The following is a 16,381-nucleotide window of genomic DNA, read 5'->3' on the forward strand; positions in this document are numbered from 1 at the left end:
GTCTTCCCGTAAAAAGAGAAACACCAACGCCTGCTTTTAATAATCTCATACAAAATTTTATTCATCTTGATGTAAAAATATGTTTCTGCAAGAAGAAAAAAAAAGGATCTTCACATTCTGAGTCTGAGCTCAGTTAACAGAGTTGAACCTCAGGGAGCGGCGCCTCTCACATTCCCAGCTGCTTCTCAGCCACCTCGCACAGTTTGTTCTTCTGCACCTGCAAAGAACCAGAATAGGCCTCTTTCATACTTTGTGGTCAAACATGAGATATAATAAGGATATTTCCATCTAGCTCTAAAATACGATTCATTGTATTTCCTAACAATCTGTTCAAGGGCATCACTGGACCAGGCTGAAGTCAGGAGCGCTGGACTGGGGACGACAGGTTTTCAAATATGCAGTCGTGGAAAGAACCGTTAACACTGAGTGTTTTCTTCTGGTGCGGTTAAGTAAATTGTTTTTATCTGGGTTCCTCTACCAGCACCGGGTGTGCGTGCAGACGAGCTATTAGCTGCAGTCCCTCCTGTCTGGGGGCATTTGGGGGCTACGCCATGTCTACAGTGAATTATGAACAATCAGAGTCCCAGGAGAGAAACTCCAGAACCAGAGGGGAGTTGATGTTTCTGTGTTGCACGTCGCCCCGGCCTCATTCATCAGAGACTCTTACATTAGCTGCTAAATATACATCTGTGCTCAGGTCATATCAATAAACACTTTAATAGATTTACAGGCGTCTTGGAGGAGCTCACCTTTCCAGTGACAGTGACGGGGAAGCTGGTGACGAAGAGCACGTAGCGAGGGATCTTGAAGTGAGCGATCTGAAAGCAGCAGAGTCAACGAGTTCAAACGAAGGAAGATGAAGTTTAACCATGAAACACTGGAAATGAGCTTTTACCTGATCCTTGCAGAAAGCTCTGATTTCCTCTGCAGTGCATTCCTCGCCTTCTACCACTTTGATACAAGCACAGACTTCTTCACCCATGTAAGCGTCCTTGACTCCGACCACCTGATGAACACAGAGAAGAAGAACCATGAACCTCTGAGGAAACATCAGTGATATCCTGTTAAAGAGAAGAAGAGTTACGGCCTTAAAAACAATGCTACGGTAAAACAAGACAAAATAAACCAAGTGTCCAGTGTTCAGAGTATTTAATGATAAACCGTAGAAAACAAACCATAGCAGGAGGCTCATCTCATTCTTCTGAGTTAAAATGTTAGAAAGTATAAATTAGATGAGAAGTGAGAGATCAGTCAATATATGGCAAGAAGGAAAATTAGACTGGACTCTGATCCATGGTGTCGTCCTTTTTTAACCTGTTCTTATTTCGACTTACAAAGTCAGGAAGTAGATTTTTTTTATTCCAGACTGGTCACTTTATTAGGCACACTTTTGAAATCGGATTAAGTTCATGAAGACCAGAGTCCTGTGATTAAACAATCCGCTGCTGTTGCACATCTGAGGGTTGTTCACCTTCTTGTCCCAAGTTTTACAAAATCTATCATTTGTAAGGGTTTAATTTATGGCCGTTACATTAAATTGCAGGAGTAAGGCGTGTACCTCATAAAGTGGTCACTGAGTTTATAGTTATTCCCTTCTCCTGTATTCACCACAGTGGTAAACAGGACACGTGTTCTGTGAAGTTTACTGTGAAGATCCTTTTTTTTTTGAACACACAAAGGTTTTGGTTTCTCTTTCATCCGGGGCCTCGCTGTGTGGAGCTCACCTGAGCCTCCATCACTTTGGGATGCGTGTGCAGGAACTGCTCGATCTCCGCCGGGTAGATGTTCTCTCCTCCTCTGATGATCATGTCTTTAATCCTGCCCTGAATGCGACAGTAGCCGAAGGCGTCCATGCTGCCGATGTCGCTGCAGGAAACAGGAAACGTTGTAAACATCAGCAGCTGGAGTGTAAATCCAGTTCCCCCCCTCTGGTTCCAGTGTCGTTCTTTCACTCACCCAGTCTTGTACCAGCCGTCTTTACTGATGCACTCGTCTGTCTTGGCCGGGTCGTCCCAGTACTCCAGCATCACGCAGTATCCTCGGATCATGATCTCCCCCGTCGTCCCCAGAGCCGCCAGCTCGCCAGTCGCTGGGTTCACGATCTTAGCCTGCAGAGATTTCAATCAGCAAATCACGTTCATCACTGCACAGAGTTACCTCAGTGTCCTCCAGCAGGTGTACAGGTGTTCCTAATAAAGTGGTCACTGTGTGTGTTGAGTGATTTGGATAAATAATCTTTCATACATTCATTTTTGACTAAATCCTCTGAGGTGTGTTGTTGTAAGATGATAAATCCTGGATGGTTTATACTGGGGGCTGTGTGTGGGGCTGTGTGGTGCTGTGTGGTGCTGTGTGTGGTGCTGTGTGGGGCTGTGTGTGGTGCTGTGTGTGGTGCTGTGTGGTGCTGTGTGGTGCTGTGTGTGGCTGTGTGTGGCTGTGTGTGGTGCTGTGTGGTGCTGTGTGGTGCTGTGTGGTGCTGTGTGGGGCTGTGTGTGGTGCTGTGTGGTGCTGTGTGTGGTGCTGTGTGGTGCTGTGTGGTGCTGTGTGGTGCTGTGTGTGGTGCTGTGTGGTGCTGTGTGTGGTGCTGTGTGGGGCTGTGTGGGGCTGTGTGGTGCTGTGTGGTGCTGTGTGTGGTGCTGTGTGGGGCTGTGTGTGGTGCTGTGTGGGGCTGTGTGGTGCTGTGTGGTGCTGTGTGGTGCTGTGTGGGGCTGTGTGTGGTGCTGTGTGGTGCTGTGTGTGGTGCTGTGTGGTGCTGTGTGGTGCTGTGTGGTGCTGTGTGTGGTGCTGTGTGGTGCTGTGTGGGGCTGTGTGGTGCTGTGTGGTGCTGTGTGTGGTGCTGTGTGGTGCTGTGTGGTGACTGGAACCCGGTGCTGGGCCCACGCACCTCGATGTGGTCCAGCACGTAGCCGACCGTCTCGCTCTTCCTCTCGGCGTTGTCCTTCGGGGACGCGCAGAACGTCACCGGGCTGTTCTCTGTGGTTCCATACCCGATCTGCCAATCACACAAACAGCTTGAGTGTCTCCCCTCGTGATCAGGTTGTGTTCAGCTCAGTGACACGTGTGTTGCTCTTGTGCTGGTGTTCATCTGCAGCCGGGTGGTGCCGGAGAAAATTCTTCACCAATTACACACACTGGAGAATATCAGGTTTAAAGACCTTAAACATGCCAGATTTTTATATATATTTAAGTGTTATAAAACAAAACTCATTAAAAAGTAAAACTACTGAACATAACTACTTTACAAACTTTCCACACGACCGGAGCTCGAGGTTCTTTGATGCTTTAGTCGTTAAAGTTAAAACCTTTCAGGAGGAAAACTGCAGTTTAGTTGCATAAAATATAGAAGTCAGTGTTCACAGCTGCAGATCCACTCAGAGGCAGAAACGTCTCAGACGAGGTCACTCCGAGGACGTTTACCTGGAAACTCAGGGAGGAGACGATATTCCCAATAAAATGTTAGATTTGTTAAGCAAACTCTAGATTCCATTTATCCTGGACGGATCCATTCATCTTCACTGGTTCTGAATTTATCTTTATTATTAAAAGCAGGTGTAAAAGTATTTCTCCTAAAAGAAGCTTTGTCCTCAGAGCTTCTCTGACGTCCAGCTGGCGACAGGCTTTGAAAAATAACTTCTCGATGTCTTTGCAGTGGAAACCTGATCACTGCCTTCGCCCTCAGGAACTAAAGGCTCTGACTGAAGGAGGCCGTGACATGTGACACACCACACGCTCACACTTTACTTTCCCAAAGACAAAAAGCACCAGGAATGCACGGCGGCATTTAACCTTTCATTCCTGGGATGGTGGCAGAATCGTTAGAGCTTTAAATGAGCGCCTCACACCTCGCTCCACATCTGGAGACTATTACAGGTTCTGAAGCAGCTGCGGAGGAGCGGCTCTGTTTCCCGCCACCGCAGAATGAAAAACAATGGACCCGTCTGGATAACGTGCACAGAACCGGACTTCATGACACGTTGGGACTGTTATAAAAGTCATTAAAAGACATTTCACAGTGTCTTGTTTGATTTGCCTGCCCAGCGGCACGGAGCATCGTGTCCTGCAGATCTAAGGACGGCAGCAGAGAGCGTGAGTTGGTCCACTCGTCCTCTTCCTGCTCGTTCAGGGTTAAACTCTCACAGACACTTGACTTCCTCTTGCAAACCTCTCACCCTGGCAAAGCCCTCCTCGCTTTTTTCCCCTCAAGGAAATGTTATAAATAGTGCTGTGTGTTCTGTTGACTCAAATTGAATGTCTCTTTGCACTGCCCACCTTTGCTCACCTTTTCACTCCTCTCTCCGTCCGCTTCTCGCTCAACACAAACACACAAACACACACCCCCCCCCCCTCACACACACACACACACCCCCTCACTGCGGTTCTTCTTTGCATTTCACAGTTCGTCTCGGCTTCTCTCGGAGGATTTCTTCTTCTTCTGCTGGTTCTGCTGAGCAGCTGGAGGAGAGGACTTAGGAGCCAGGATGCGTTGTGTGAGCTGGTTGTTGTTGGGGACCTGCCTCCTGGTCCTGGGCCCCGCCGTGCAGGGAGCCCCGGGCCAGTGCCCCAGCCTGTGCCACTGCCACGGGGACCTCCAGCACGTCATCTGTGACAGCGCCGGGCTGAAGAAGATCCCCCAGGTGTCGGACGCCACCCGCTTGCTGAACCTGCAGAGGAACAGCCTGGGCCACATTCCCACAGGGGCCTTCAGCGACAGCAAGGGGCTCATCTCCCTGCACATGCAGCACTGTCAGCTCAGAGAGATCGGCTCTCAGGCCTTCAAGGGGCTGAAGAAGCTCGTCTACCTCTACCTGTCCAACAACGAGATCAACAGCATCAAGCCCGGCGCCTTCGAGGACCTCACGGAGCTCACCTACCTCTACCTAGACGGGAACCAGATCAGCGACCTGGCCAGGGGCATCTTCTCCCCCATGATCAACCTCTTTATCCTGCAGCTCAACGACAACCGGCTGCGCGAGCTGCGGCCGGGGACCTTCACCGGGGCCAAGGACCTGCGCTGGCTGCACATGAGCGGGAACGAGCTGACCACCCTGCAGCCGGGCTCTCTGGACGACGTGGAGAACCTGGCCATCCTTCACCTGGACCGGAACAAGATGTCCACGTATCCCAGTGCGGCCATGAGCAAGCTGCGAGTGGTGGAGGAGCTCACGCTGGGGAGGAATCCCATGAGGACCATCCCAGACAACGCCTTCCAGAGCTTTGGGCGCTACATGGAGAAGCTGCACCTGGACAACATGAGTCTGGAGAAGGTCAGTCTGTGGCTTCAATATATATTTAATATATCTAATGTGACGTGCTGTGGCTTAAAACATATACTGGTAACTTAAAAACAAGTTAAGACAAAGTGCTGCAGGTGTCGTTTAAATATATTCAGACACTTATCAAATTGACTTCTATGGTGGTTGTTTAAAATAGTTTTTGTAAAGAGTAAATTTTCCTGAAAGAAGATAAGACCAAGGTTAATAAATTGATATCAGGAAAAGTTCTTTGTGTTTATGTATTCATCTAAATATTGATTCATTTCTTTGGGTTTAGCAAACACGTCTATTAAACGTTGTCTTTTGAATCAGTGTGTTTATAGAACAGACTTGTCAGAGGTCGACTCCGCCTGCGAACGCTCAATGATTCATACACAACCAACACGTGTTCAAGTTATTTATCATTTAACCTGATTTAAATTAGAATTTATAAACCTTTATATATTATTTCTGTAACTGAATCTTTGCTGTAACATGATTCTGTGTTTCTCCCTGTTTGAAATGACACCTGCTGAAAACAAGATGTCACTTCCCAAGCACAGAAAGAAACAAGCCTCGTGGTTTTAGTCTTATAATGTGAAGGTTGAAGGTTGAGTTGACAGTTTCACCACAAGTCCAGAGGTGACGGTGTCTCTGTGGAGTGAGAGATTCCAGTGGGACGTCCAGACTCAAGAGTCTGAGATGAAGGTTCCTTTGAGACGTGTTCAAATGACCCGCTCGCTCAAATGTCCGTCTTTGTCCCGTCGTGAGGACAGTTGTTGTTTAATGGGTCCGGAGACATCGGCGTGGTCAGGACGTCCACGTGGCTTCAAAGATTAACATTACGGGTTTCAAACCTTTAACCGGCAGCTGGAAAATATTAATTTACAGCAAGGAAGGTTGAAAATGTCAAATTACAGACATTTTCATACAATATAAAATAACATCTGGCTGCTTCATAGACGCGATGCTGATGTTTTCACTGTGAAACATCTGTTCTGTTCCTCTGGATCTCACAGCTCCAGGATGAATGTGCACACTATTAGCTCTCTGCTACACCACACTACTTTTCAAACATTCCTGAGCGCACATTTGCTTCATGCTTGAGGTTAATCCAATATTTGAGTGTACTTGTGCCCCAGCATGGAGGCATCCCAGAGGGGGGAACTGTGAAAGAACAGCCCTCTCAGCCGGGCCTGTGTGAGCGCCAGGTGGAGGCAGCAGGAGGCGGCTGAGATGAAACCTCTTTCCATCAGATGAAGGTATTTTTAGAGTGTTTTTGTTTGCTGGACCTCGGCCAAGCAGGTCTAATTATTACACAAGTGTTATTTTCAGCGAGGTGTGTTTCCTGCTCTGGCCAGGCGGGTCTGGTAAACAGGTCAGGAGGGGTTAGGAGACAGGTAAACAGAGGCCGGGTGTTCCACAGTGCATGACCAGGAGTATTTTTAGCTCTGCCTTCCCTCCAGCTGAACGGACAGTCGGGGCCTGTGCGAGTGGCTTCCTGGCAGAGGAGTGGCCCGGAGAGGGGGACGACAGAGAGATTGGAAAAACACCTCGACCGCGCTGGAAGTCTTCCATCTTCCGTTGCTTCAAAACACCCGGCCCTCGGCCACTCGCCGCTCGGCAGTGGAAATTTCCAAACAGCCTCTTCTCCTCCAGACTCACATAAAACGAGCCTTCAAAGCTCGGCTCTCTCTCTCCCATCGCCCCTCCTCTTCCTCCCGGACGAGGCTGGACGTGGATCCGTCCACCTCACACCTCTCTGAAGCTTTTAGCGCCCTCGCAAGAAGCAGAGCAGTGAGCCTCAGTGTTTGCTCTGCTGCTGCAGGAGGAAGGATGAGAGGAGGCCTTCATGCCAGAGGAACACTGGAGAGAGTTCCCTCATTGCTCTTCATGTGTTGGCCTCCTGACCGGAGGGATGGTGGCTCAGCCTGGGGGGGGGACACTGTGTCTTCAATGCTGTGACCTGAGAAGCATTTCTTTGTCTTTGTCCAGTTCTCTGACGGTGCGTTCACCGGAGTGACGGCCATCAAGTCGCTGCACCTGGACAACAACAGACTGAAGTCTCTTCCCAGAAGCCTGGAGCTCAGCACCATCACCAACCTCACGCTGTCCACCAACCCCTGGAGCTGCAGCTGTCAGCTGGCTGCGCTGCGCAGGTGAGAGGCCACCGGCTCCTGGTCGGCTGAGTGTGATGAGCTGCTGATGCTTTTATCTTTTGAAATGTTCAAATTTACTTTCTCTGATCTCTGCTTCTCGACCGGCAGGTGGATGGACTCGAGCCGCAGTCGTCCAGACGCACTGTGCGCTTCCCCCCCCGCACAGCGAGGCAAGCAGGTCCGAGACAGCTCCGCCTTCAGTGGCTGCAGAGTCAAGGCCAAGAGAGCCAAGAAGGGCACACGTCCCTGAACACGCAGCCGGGCAGGTATCTGACAGATCCTGACTCACACCAGCTTTACACCAAACTGACTCGGTTAAAACTCACTAATTCAACTGTAAATGTTTATATGAATAAACTAAAAACTATAATCTGGGGTCTCTCAGGTTGTGAGATTATTTCTTCACCAGGAGATTCTTCACGTGTTTATGTGAAACTCTTCATATGAGCTTCACACACACAAAAGAATAGAATCAATCTGCTCATCAAACTAAACTAGGGCCTCATTTCCAACTTTTCAGATATTTTAAACTCCAGGTTTCTGTGGCTGCTCGGTGTTTGCTGTGCCTCGATGGCTGCCGGTCACTTTGACCGTTTCAGAAAGAAAAAGTGTGACCAGCTTCACCACAGGTCAAATCAAACCCCTCATTCCAAACAGGCACTTCTCAAGTTAAATGACGGTTCAGTCCAATGTTTCCACTGATCACTGCTTTTATCTGAGGGGACTGTTTGGCCTCCACTTGGATCCAGAATCACATCTTTAACCGTGATGGTCCAGTTCTCAGCTTCTCAGTGGATTCTTGTTTGACCACAGGAAGTTTGAGGCCGTTGAGGAGTTGGCTCTGCTCTGCGTGGTTTTTATTTTTCTCTTCTATTCCTGACCGCAGAGCTCTCTGTCCTCTCCTGTGTCCTCTCCTGTGTCCTCTCCTGTGTCCTCTCCTGTGTCCTCTCCTGTGTCCTCTCCTGTGTCCTCTCCTGTGTCCTCTCCTCTGTCCTCTCCTCTGTCCTCTCCTGTGTCCTCTCCTGTGTCCTCTCCTCTGTCCTCCCCCGTGTCCCTGACTGAACTTTTCCACGTTGGCCCTGGGGTCCAGGACACCGTGTCCCTGTCCCGGTCCCTCCGGCTGCCGGGCCGACTCTGTTTGACTTGGCCTCTGATCTTTGTGTCTTGTCCACAGGAGACGCTGTGAGCAGGAGCCTGTCCAGGGGACCGGCTACAACCAGAGCTACGCTAACGCTACTTCCAGACTGTCCGTCTACTCATCTGTCAGATGACGTCACTAGTGTAAACACAAACAAACACATTCATAGATACACATCCGCTCTGTCTGCGTCACGCTCACACACACACACACACACATATTATCATATACTTTTCACTGACTTATATCAAAGATGAAAAATATAAGTATGAAGTGGATAACGTGCTGGCAACCATCAAATATGAAAGGTCAGGAATAAACCAGAGCCTCAGGGACGTGGTGGGTTCAGAGGCAAACTGAAAACAGACGTTTAAAGCTGCATGAACTGATTGTTTGGCCACTAGGGGGCAGTGTTACAATCTGTGTAAACAGTGGAACAGACTGTGGCTGTGTCTCAATTCAAACGCCATCGATCTGTACCCGCTCAAACTATCCCAGGATTCATTGTGCTTCTGTAAACAAACTGTTTTTCAAAGAGGTAACAGCGTCAAGTTTGAGCTTCAACTCAACCCAACCGCTAAAGGTTATTGGATGGCGCCCTGAGAAGGAGGCGGAGCCCTGAGTTGAGACACGGCTGTGAGGTTCTGTTCAGAGGTTGAACCCTGGTCACGGTGTCACAGACGATCCAGGAACAATCACAGTTTGGGTTTAAGAAGTGATTCAACATTCTCCCGCTTCATCTGTCCCTCACACCAAATTGAAAGTTTGATTTTGTAAAAATTATCGATTTGAAAACAGAATCTGTGGGCTAAAAAATGAAAAGAAAAACGTTTTGAGTGTTTCCTTTATGCATTTCTTATGTTTTCTCGTTATCTTTGCATTTCCTGGACTTTTGGAGGTGGAAACAAGTTCTCACGTCCAATAAACCTTTCATAAAAAACATCTTTCTCTTCCTCTTGATGCTTGATGAAGAATCTGCTTATAAAAATGTTGTGGGTGTTTATCTTAGGGATTTGTCTCCCCCTGGTGTGTGGAAGCTGAGTTGCATCATCGGTGTTTCTGTTCTGATCGTTAAAGAGCCGCAGGTCGAGATCCACTCACTGTTATTTCTTTGAGGCCCATGTCAGAGGACACCTTCCTCACGAGCTCTGGAGGACAAGGGGAGCCGGCCATGATGCCTGGAGGTCAGAACAAACACAACCTGAGAAGCTGTTTGAGGAGAAACGGGTTTATGGACCTTTCTTCTCTAAATGATGAATGTTGCTCGAATCCATAACAGCACAATATCAGGCTCCTGTCTCACCTGCTTCCAGTGACGACAGGTCGAATTTGGCCAAGTCGGGCTGGTTCACCATGTCCACATACATGGTGGGGGTGCCGTAGATGAAGGTGCACCTGCGAGGGACATGAACAGAAATCCTCTTTACAGACAAACTGCCAAAATAAACCTGCAAGTAGGAGAACAGCAATGTTTTATTTGAACAAATATGAAGTAATGCCAGAGGCTCCAAACTGCCACACAGGATTATTCAAGTGATTATAAAGTCAATAACTGAAGGGAATGTAATGCAGATCGCCCTCAGCCATCTTCTTCTGAAACTACATAAAATAGTAGTGTGTTTTAATAATTCTTATAAACTGCCTGAATGTATTGGTTACTGACAGACACGTTAATCAGGTTAGATGTTGAGGCTCAAGCAGGTTTCTGCAGGTGTTAGAAAAGTCTTGGATTTGGATTCCTGACGTTACCGTTCGCTCTCCACCGCGGCCAGGTTGGCTCTACCGTCGTAGCCGGTGGACGGGAAGACGAGGGTGAGGCCGTGAAGGGCCATACACAAGCCCCCCCCCACAGAGCCGAAGCAGTGGTACAGGGGCACAGGCAGACAGATACGGGTGTGAGGCTGCAGGGACAAAAAAGGCAGATTAAATAAACTCTAAATGTATTTCCAGTTTCTCTTCCTGTTCCTGAACAAAGTCATGTGGAGGAGTGTGTTTGTCTCTGTGGCTCATTCCCATCTTCATCAGCTCCTTCTGAAGATGTTATAAATCTTATAAAATAAATTAATCCACATAAAAACACTACATTAGGTAAAAAAAGTTAAATTTTTAGGCTGAATAGCTTATGAAACCGCTGCAGATTCAGAATATCTTCACATTCATAAACGTCAGTTGGTTCAACACGAGTCCTGAGAGGAGGAGGAGTCAGGAGGTTCCTGACAGACTCACCCTCCAGGTGTATCCGACCCGTAAACCAGTGAAGAAGGCATTGTTGACCACGTTGTGATGGGACAGGGTGGCTCCCTTTGGACTCCCAGTTGTGCCCTGGGGATTAAAGTGAGAGACATCGTGTTTATCAGGTCGTACTTTATCACGTTCTCAACACTTCTTAAATCGTAAACTGCCGCCAATACCGAAGTGAACAGGATATTTATTGGGTCGTCGAAGGAGATCTTCTTCTGCAGATCCTGCAGCTGCAGCTTGAAGCGGCTGCTGCCCGCCTGCATCAGGTCGTCCATGTGAAACATTCCAGGCTGTCGGCTGTCTAGAACCACCACAGTGCGCAGGTCAGGGAGTCTGAAGGGGGGGGGGGGGGGGGGGCGGAATGTTGGTCATGTGGCATAACTGAGACGCTCCAGGTTAAACAATAAAACATGTGGCAGCTTCCACCGTCTGCTCAGCCTCTGATCTCCTGTCTCACTGTACATGTAGGAACACAACAGCAGCTGAGGACTGAGCACAGGTTCACGTTATAGACTTGATTTATTAAAATGTCCCAAAGAGGATTTCTACAACATGGGAAATAGCTGAAACTCATATTGTACTGAACTACTACACCTCAAATGATATTAACTCCCATTCCCACTCACCCCCACACACAGGGACATTGAATAAAGACACCATGTGTAACTGTGTGTAACTGTCAATCATGCAGTCTTATACCTGGCGCTCCTGATGTCCCCCGGGGTGGACGTCTCGATCTCGGGACATATCTTCTTCAGCATATCACAGTACTTCTGAGTTTTGAACTGCGTGGGGCACACGATGGCTTTACACCCAACCTGCAGGAGGAGGAGGAGGAGGAGGAGCAGAGGAGGAGATGAAGGGTCTGAGCGCCACCACGGTGAAGAACCAGTGAAATGTGAAGGAGCCACCAACCTTCTGCAGAGCGAACTCCACCTCCTGCTGCTGGTACGCTGGGTTCACGGCCACCTGGCAGTGTCAGAGAGAAGAAGCTGCTCAGGGTCTATTGACGTTTGGTAACTTGAGTTTATTTCCTCAGATAAATAAATGATAAAAACAACTGTAAAGTCGCCTAATTCCACAGGTTAATGACGATGAATCCCACGAACACAACAAGGTGTTTGTCCTTCCCTCAAGCTCGTTGCTCTCTATACTGAACGTGTGAATATGAATTGGGCTCATATTTAGTTTCATGTTAGCTGATCCCTTTTCTCAGCGGACGATGAATCGTGTTCCTCCCGTCACCGCTCGGCGGATCGTGCACTTCACCCCCGACTCACCATGATCACTCCGGCTTTGGCCGTCGCGAACTGGAACAGGATCCACTCGTAGGTGTTGGGGCCCCACATGCCGAGCCGGTCGCCCTTCTTCAGTCCCAGAGCCAGAAGTCCGGCTGCAGCCTGGTCCACCTGCAATCACATGACCAGACGTCAACAGGCCGAGCGGAGCAGGATCCCGTCCCACAGGGTTCTGTTGGACCTGATCAGAACCCCAGTAACTCAAGGAGAAGAGCAGTTTCAGTCAGAATGTACGTTGCTCCAGACTCATGACACCACGGTGACCTTTGACCTCTGCCCTGTTCATCTGTGAGTCCAAGAGACAACTGGTGAAAACGTGAAGAAAGTCCCTGAAGGCAAAGAGAGGTGAGTTTTAACCTTTGACCTTTGACCAACCGATTTAACCAGATCTCTGTGTGTAGTGTCTCTCGAGGCGACCTGAAGACAACATGTCCACAGGGTCAAACGGTTTTTGTGCGATTTCCTGAGGCCAAAAGCCTGTTTTGTGAAGGCACGGTGACCTTTGACCTCATAAATCTGATCTTTGAGTCCAGTGAACGTTGAAATTTGAAGAAGTTACATTCAGGTAAGCTACACATCCTCCAGAACCTGTGAGACATCGCCAGAGAACTCTGAGGCCCCGGGAGAAACTGAACAGAGCAAGATAAGCATAACAAAATAAGAAATGAACCAATGACCATGAGCTAAATACGTATATTTGAAGATAATTAATAAATAGTAAAGTCTAAAGAACTCCTATTGACCCTATGACTGGTTTCTGGATTTCATGACACGTTGTTGCCTCATTGGACCAAAGTCTAGAACTTAAACAAACACTGAGTTAAAAATATCTCGTGTCACAAAGACTCATAAACCAAAACCAGACAAGAACAAAGTAACAGAAATCTGATTGAATCTTCAGATGACGTGAAGAAGACGAGTTCTGAGTTCTGAGTTCTGAGTCGATCCCAGTTCCTGACACCTGGTGCTGGAGGGCGAACGCTCGCGTGGCCTCACGTCCTCTCACAACGTGGCTCCTGTTATCAGACGGTTACGTCTCCACCCGGAATCCACAGGAGCATTCTAAGGTCACTGGGTAAAAGTTCAGATCCTGGAAAGTCCTGAACCTTCTGACACGTCAACACGGTCACTGACATGTCCTCAGCCCAAAGAGCTTCAGTCACCTTTCACCCAAAACTTATCTAAATGCACAGATGGTGAATTATCATTAGATTGTTGAGGTAATTATACTTTACTTAAGTATTTCCAAGTTATTTCCAACACTTTACTGTATACTTTTATTTTTAATTCAAGTATATTTGGATTTTACGCACTTATACTTGTATTTGTAAACAATTTCCTGTCCTACACTCACTTTGGCAAAGTAATAATTGAATGAACACTGTTATTCATCCCTCTTCACAGGAACCTGAATGTTTGGATGAAACCTTCACTTCCTGAGGCGCAGCAACTTCTTTAGTGAAGTTCAACTTGGCTGAACTTTGACCCAGTTCTTTCTCTCAGGCTGCACCTCCAGCAGTAAGAAGCCAGGTCGACCACCACGCTGCCGCCACAAGGGGGGAAATCCACCAGCTTTCAAACTGGTCCAGTTGGAAACCGGAGTGAAACTGTAAACTCACCACAACAGATTCACTTACTGCACAAAGAGGATTCATCTGGACTAAGACACCACAACGCTCCTTGGTGCTGATTTAACTTTGATCTTTAAAGTTCAGGAGCTTGTGTCGTCTGATAATTATTCATTTATAAAAGTTGTGCCTCCAAGAAAGTGAGAAGTTACTTATTCAATCTCTGTCTGAGATTGATTTACAGCTTTTTCCATAACTCGTTAGGTTTATGTTTACAATGTTTATACGTTTCCCATTTAAGGATCTGTCTCATGGTTTGTGTGTCTGTGGAGCTTGAAGCCTTCAGACTGTGTGAAGCCAGTTTAGCTCGCTGAAGGTCTGTGGACCACATTGTTGTGGTGACAAAGTTCAGGTTCCATCACGGGTGGAGGACTTGGATTTTCGAGTCGAGTCACAAGGTGTTGATCCCACTCACCTGTCACTATGAATCAATAACATGGAATTATGATCTGGACGTTTTAACCTCAAACACGTTAACACTTTTGGGTTTGTAGCTGTGAACATGTGAGTCATCAGCTCCATGGACACTCACGTCCTGCTGGAACTCTGAGAAGGTCTTGCGGACTCCATCTTGCAGAAAGACCACGGCCTCCCGGTCGGGGAAGCGCTCCACCGACCTCAGCAGAGACTCGGCCACCGTCAGGTGGAGCAGAGACGTGGACGAGGTGCCGTGGACGTAACTGGTCGTGAGAACTGGGACGATGGGCGGAGAGTCCACATGGAGTCCACTGCAGGGAAACACGAGTTAGAGAACGTCTTCACAGGGGGTTGCAGTAGATGGAAGCTAGTTTATGAATGTGAAATGAGTTCTGAATGGGTGCACTCAGACAGGAAGGTTCGATTTGACACAACAATCAAATGAAAGCTAATAGAAGCAAACTGTGCTGCCCCTTTAAATGATGGAGCACCTCAAGGTTCCAGTCTCAACTTATAATTTCGATAAATAGATAATTAAAAATCTCAAAACACCATAAACCATGCCCAGTGCCCTCATCTCCTGCTGAGCTGATAAGTTGTGTGTGAGATGACAAAGGTTGAGGTGACGAGTGGCCTCCAGCAGGTTTGGCACTTTCCACTCAGAATAAAACGATTAACAAGGAGCTCCGGCTTCTGTGCTTCAGATAAAACCAACGAGCAAATTCATCTTCACGTCAAGAAATATTTAAACTGCTGATGACCCCCCGCCCCCCCCCCCCCACCGTCAAGATGAGGCTTAAAGATCGTTAAGGTTTTGCAGGTATTTGGAAAAACACAAGCTGATTTCTATTAAAAATCATAATTACAATTATACATCGAAGCAGCAGCAGTAGACCCTGGACGTGTGACGTCAGAATACACATTCTTAGACTGAAGTTGTTGAACTATTTTGTGACGTCACTTCTCGGTGTTGCACTTTGTCGACGGTCCCTGCGCGAAGAGCCCGACGCGTCCAGCTCATAGACTGAATATAGAAATACTTATTCATACATATATATACATATTCATACCTATAAATACATGTGCTGCTAATAACACATGCGTCCAGCTGCTGTTTATAGTTTTACCGAAAGTGCCGTGTGCGCGCGCGCCCGCTGATTTCAAGATGTTTACGCACAGCACATGCACGCGGATGAATTCCTTCCCGACACTTTTAAATGCTGTTAAACACGTGACTCGTTTCAGAGCTGTGGTTCGACGATGGGACTCGAACCAGAAATCAAATGTGCATGAGAATCTGCAGATGCTTTGAAGTCTGCTCTGAACAAAACAAGATGCCCCCCCCCACACCACACCACACCACACCACAGCCCCCCCACTCCCACGCTCACACAAAACATCTCTGACTTCCTCTGCAGCAAAACATCTGGAACTCTGCACAACCATAGGGTCCGTGATGTCATGTATATCCATTACAAAGGGCTGAAGCTCCGTCGTGTGGGTCTGAGACAAAGTGAAGGTTCTGCCGCTCACCGCCTCGCTGCAGGAGATCCGGAGATCCGGGTCCAGATCCTCGGGCCCTGCAGGAGCCTCCCGGCCAGAGTCCTGGAGCAGAGCGCGACGTGATGCATCGTGGAGCAGCTCGGGACTGAGACTCTGCACCGAGACTCTGCTGCTCCTCGATCTGCAGGAGGCAGTCCACCCTGCAGACCTGCAGTACCAGCCCCGGCCTGCTGGGGGCGCCATGCGCTGCGGAGACTGACACAGTCCAGATCATGGATGATTGTTTTATTAATCAGCCCTTTAGAAACACAAAATTAGTTATTATATATGTATTCATTTTAAAATTAAGATTTTTAAACTTTGTGGAACGATGCAGGAAAGAACCTTCTCATCTCGGTGCAGATGAGGATCAATGGTGTGATTCCAGGAAAGTTTATCCAGAACAAGTCCTCTGTGAGCTTCAGGTAATCGACTGTAAAGTTAGGAGCTTGTGTTCTGGACTCAGGTGTCAGGAGGGTAATGAGGTGAAGGGTGTGTTGTGGTGTTGGTGCAACACTGATCTGGATTCTTGCATGGATCTGATAAAAGCACAAACATGTAACTGACTGTTTTCACCACAGAGCCTCAAACTGCTCCATCAGGTTTTGTGTTATCTGATGGAATCTAAAGACTGTTGACAGCAGTTTGATTTCACTGAGCTACATTGTACTTATAGGGGACAATTAAAATACAATAGAACTTTTGA

The 16,381-nt window shown here is 47.9% G+C and overlaps 2 protein-coding genes across 2 annotated transcripts; one reads left to right on the forward strand and one right to left on the reverse strand.

Moving 5' to 3' along the window:
• Positions 1-34: 34 nt before the first annotated feature.
• On the reverse strand, positions 35-15,828 carry acsf2 (acyl-CoA synthetase family member 2). The gene is made up of 16 exons (XM_062414273.1): positions 15,667-15,828; positions 14,249-14,444; positions 12,071-12,199; positions 11,706-11,759; positions 11,490-11,608; positions 10,961-11,123; positions 10,776-10,871; positions 10,299-10,450; positions 9,853-9,944; positions 9,651-9,727; positions 2,885-2,992; positions 1,957-2,108; positions 1,725-1,866; positions 896-1,006; positions 750-818; positions 35-217 (listed from the first exon to the last, which is right to left on the reverse strand). The coding sequence occupies exons 1-16, from the start codon at positions 15,762-15,764 to the stop codon at positions 167-169; spliced, it is 1,809 nt and encodes a 602-aa protein (XP_062270257.1). The 5' UTR covers positions 15,765-15,828; the 3' UTR covers positions 35-166.
• chad (chondroadherin) lies at positions 4,344-9,491 on the forward strand. Its single transcript, XM_062414292.1, has 4 exons — positions 4,344-5,264; positions 7,248-7,411; positions 7,520-7,677; positions 8,586-9,491. The coding sequence occupies exons 1-3, from the start codon at positions 4,479-4,481 to the stop codon at positions 7,659-7,661; spliced, it is 1,092 nt and encodes a 363-aa protein (XP_062270276.1). The 5' UTR covers positions 4,344-4,478; the 3' UTR covers positions 7,662-7,677; positions 8,586-9,491.
• Positions 15,829-16,381: the final 553 nt, after the last annotated feature.

Source organism: Platichthys flesus, chromosome 20, assembly GCF_949316205.1.
Source record: "Platichthys flesus chromosome 20, fPlaFle2.1, whole genome shotgun sequence".
Lineage (NCBI taxonomy): Eukaryota > Metazoa > Chordata > Actinopteri > Pleuronectiformes > Pleuronectidae > Platichthys > Platichthys flesus.

Coding starts and splice junctions, on each gene's coding strand:
- acsf2 (XM_062414273.1), bottom strand. CDS start 15,764: ATGCATCACGTCGCGCTCTGCTCCAGGACTCTGGCCGGGAGGCTCCTG. Junction 11,760..12,070: donor CCAAAGCCGGAGTGATCATG/GTGAGTCGGGGG, acceptor TGACACTGCCAG/GTGGCCGTGAACCCAGCGTA. Junction 9,945..10,298: donor GCCGCGGTGGAGAGCGAACG/GTAACGTCAGGA, acceptor TGTCCCTCGCAG/GTGCACCTTCATCTACGGCA.
- chad (XM_062414292.1), top strand. CDS start 4,479: ATGCGTTGTGTGAGCTGGTTGTTGTTGGGGACCTGCCTCCTGGTCCTG. Junction 5,265..7,247: donor ACAACATGAGTCTGGAGAAG/GTCAGTCTGTGG, acceptor GTCTTTGTCCAG/TTCTCTGACGGTGCGTTCAC. Junction 7,412..7,519: donor CAGCTGGCTGCGCTGCGCAG/GTGAGAGGCCAC, acceptor CTCGACCGGCAG/GTGGATGGACTCGAGCCGCA.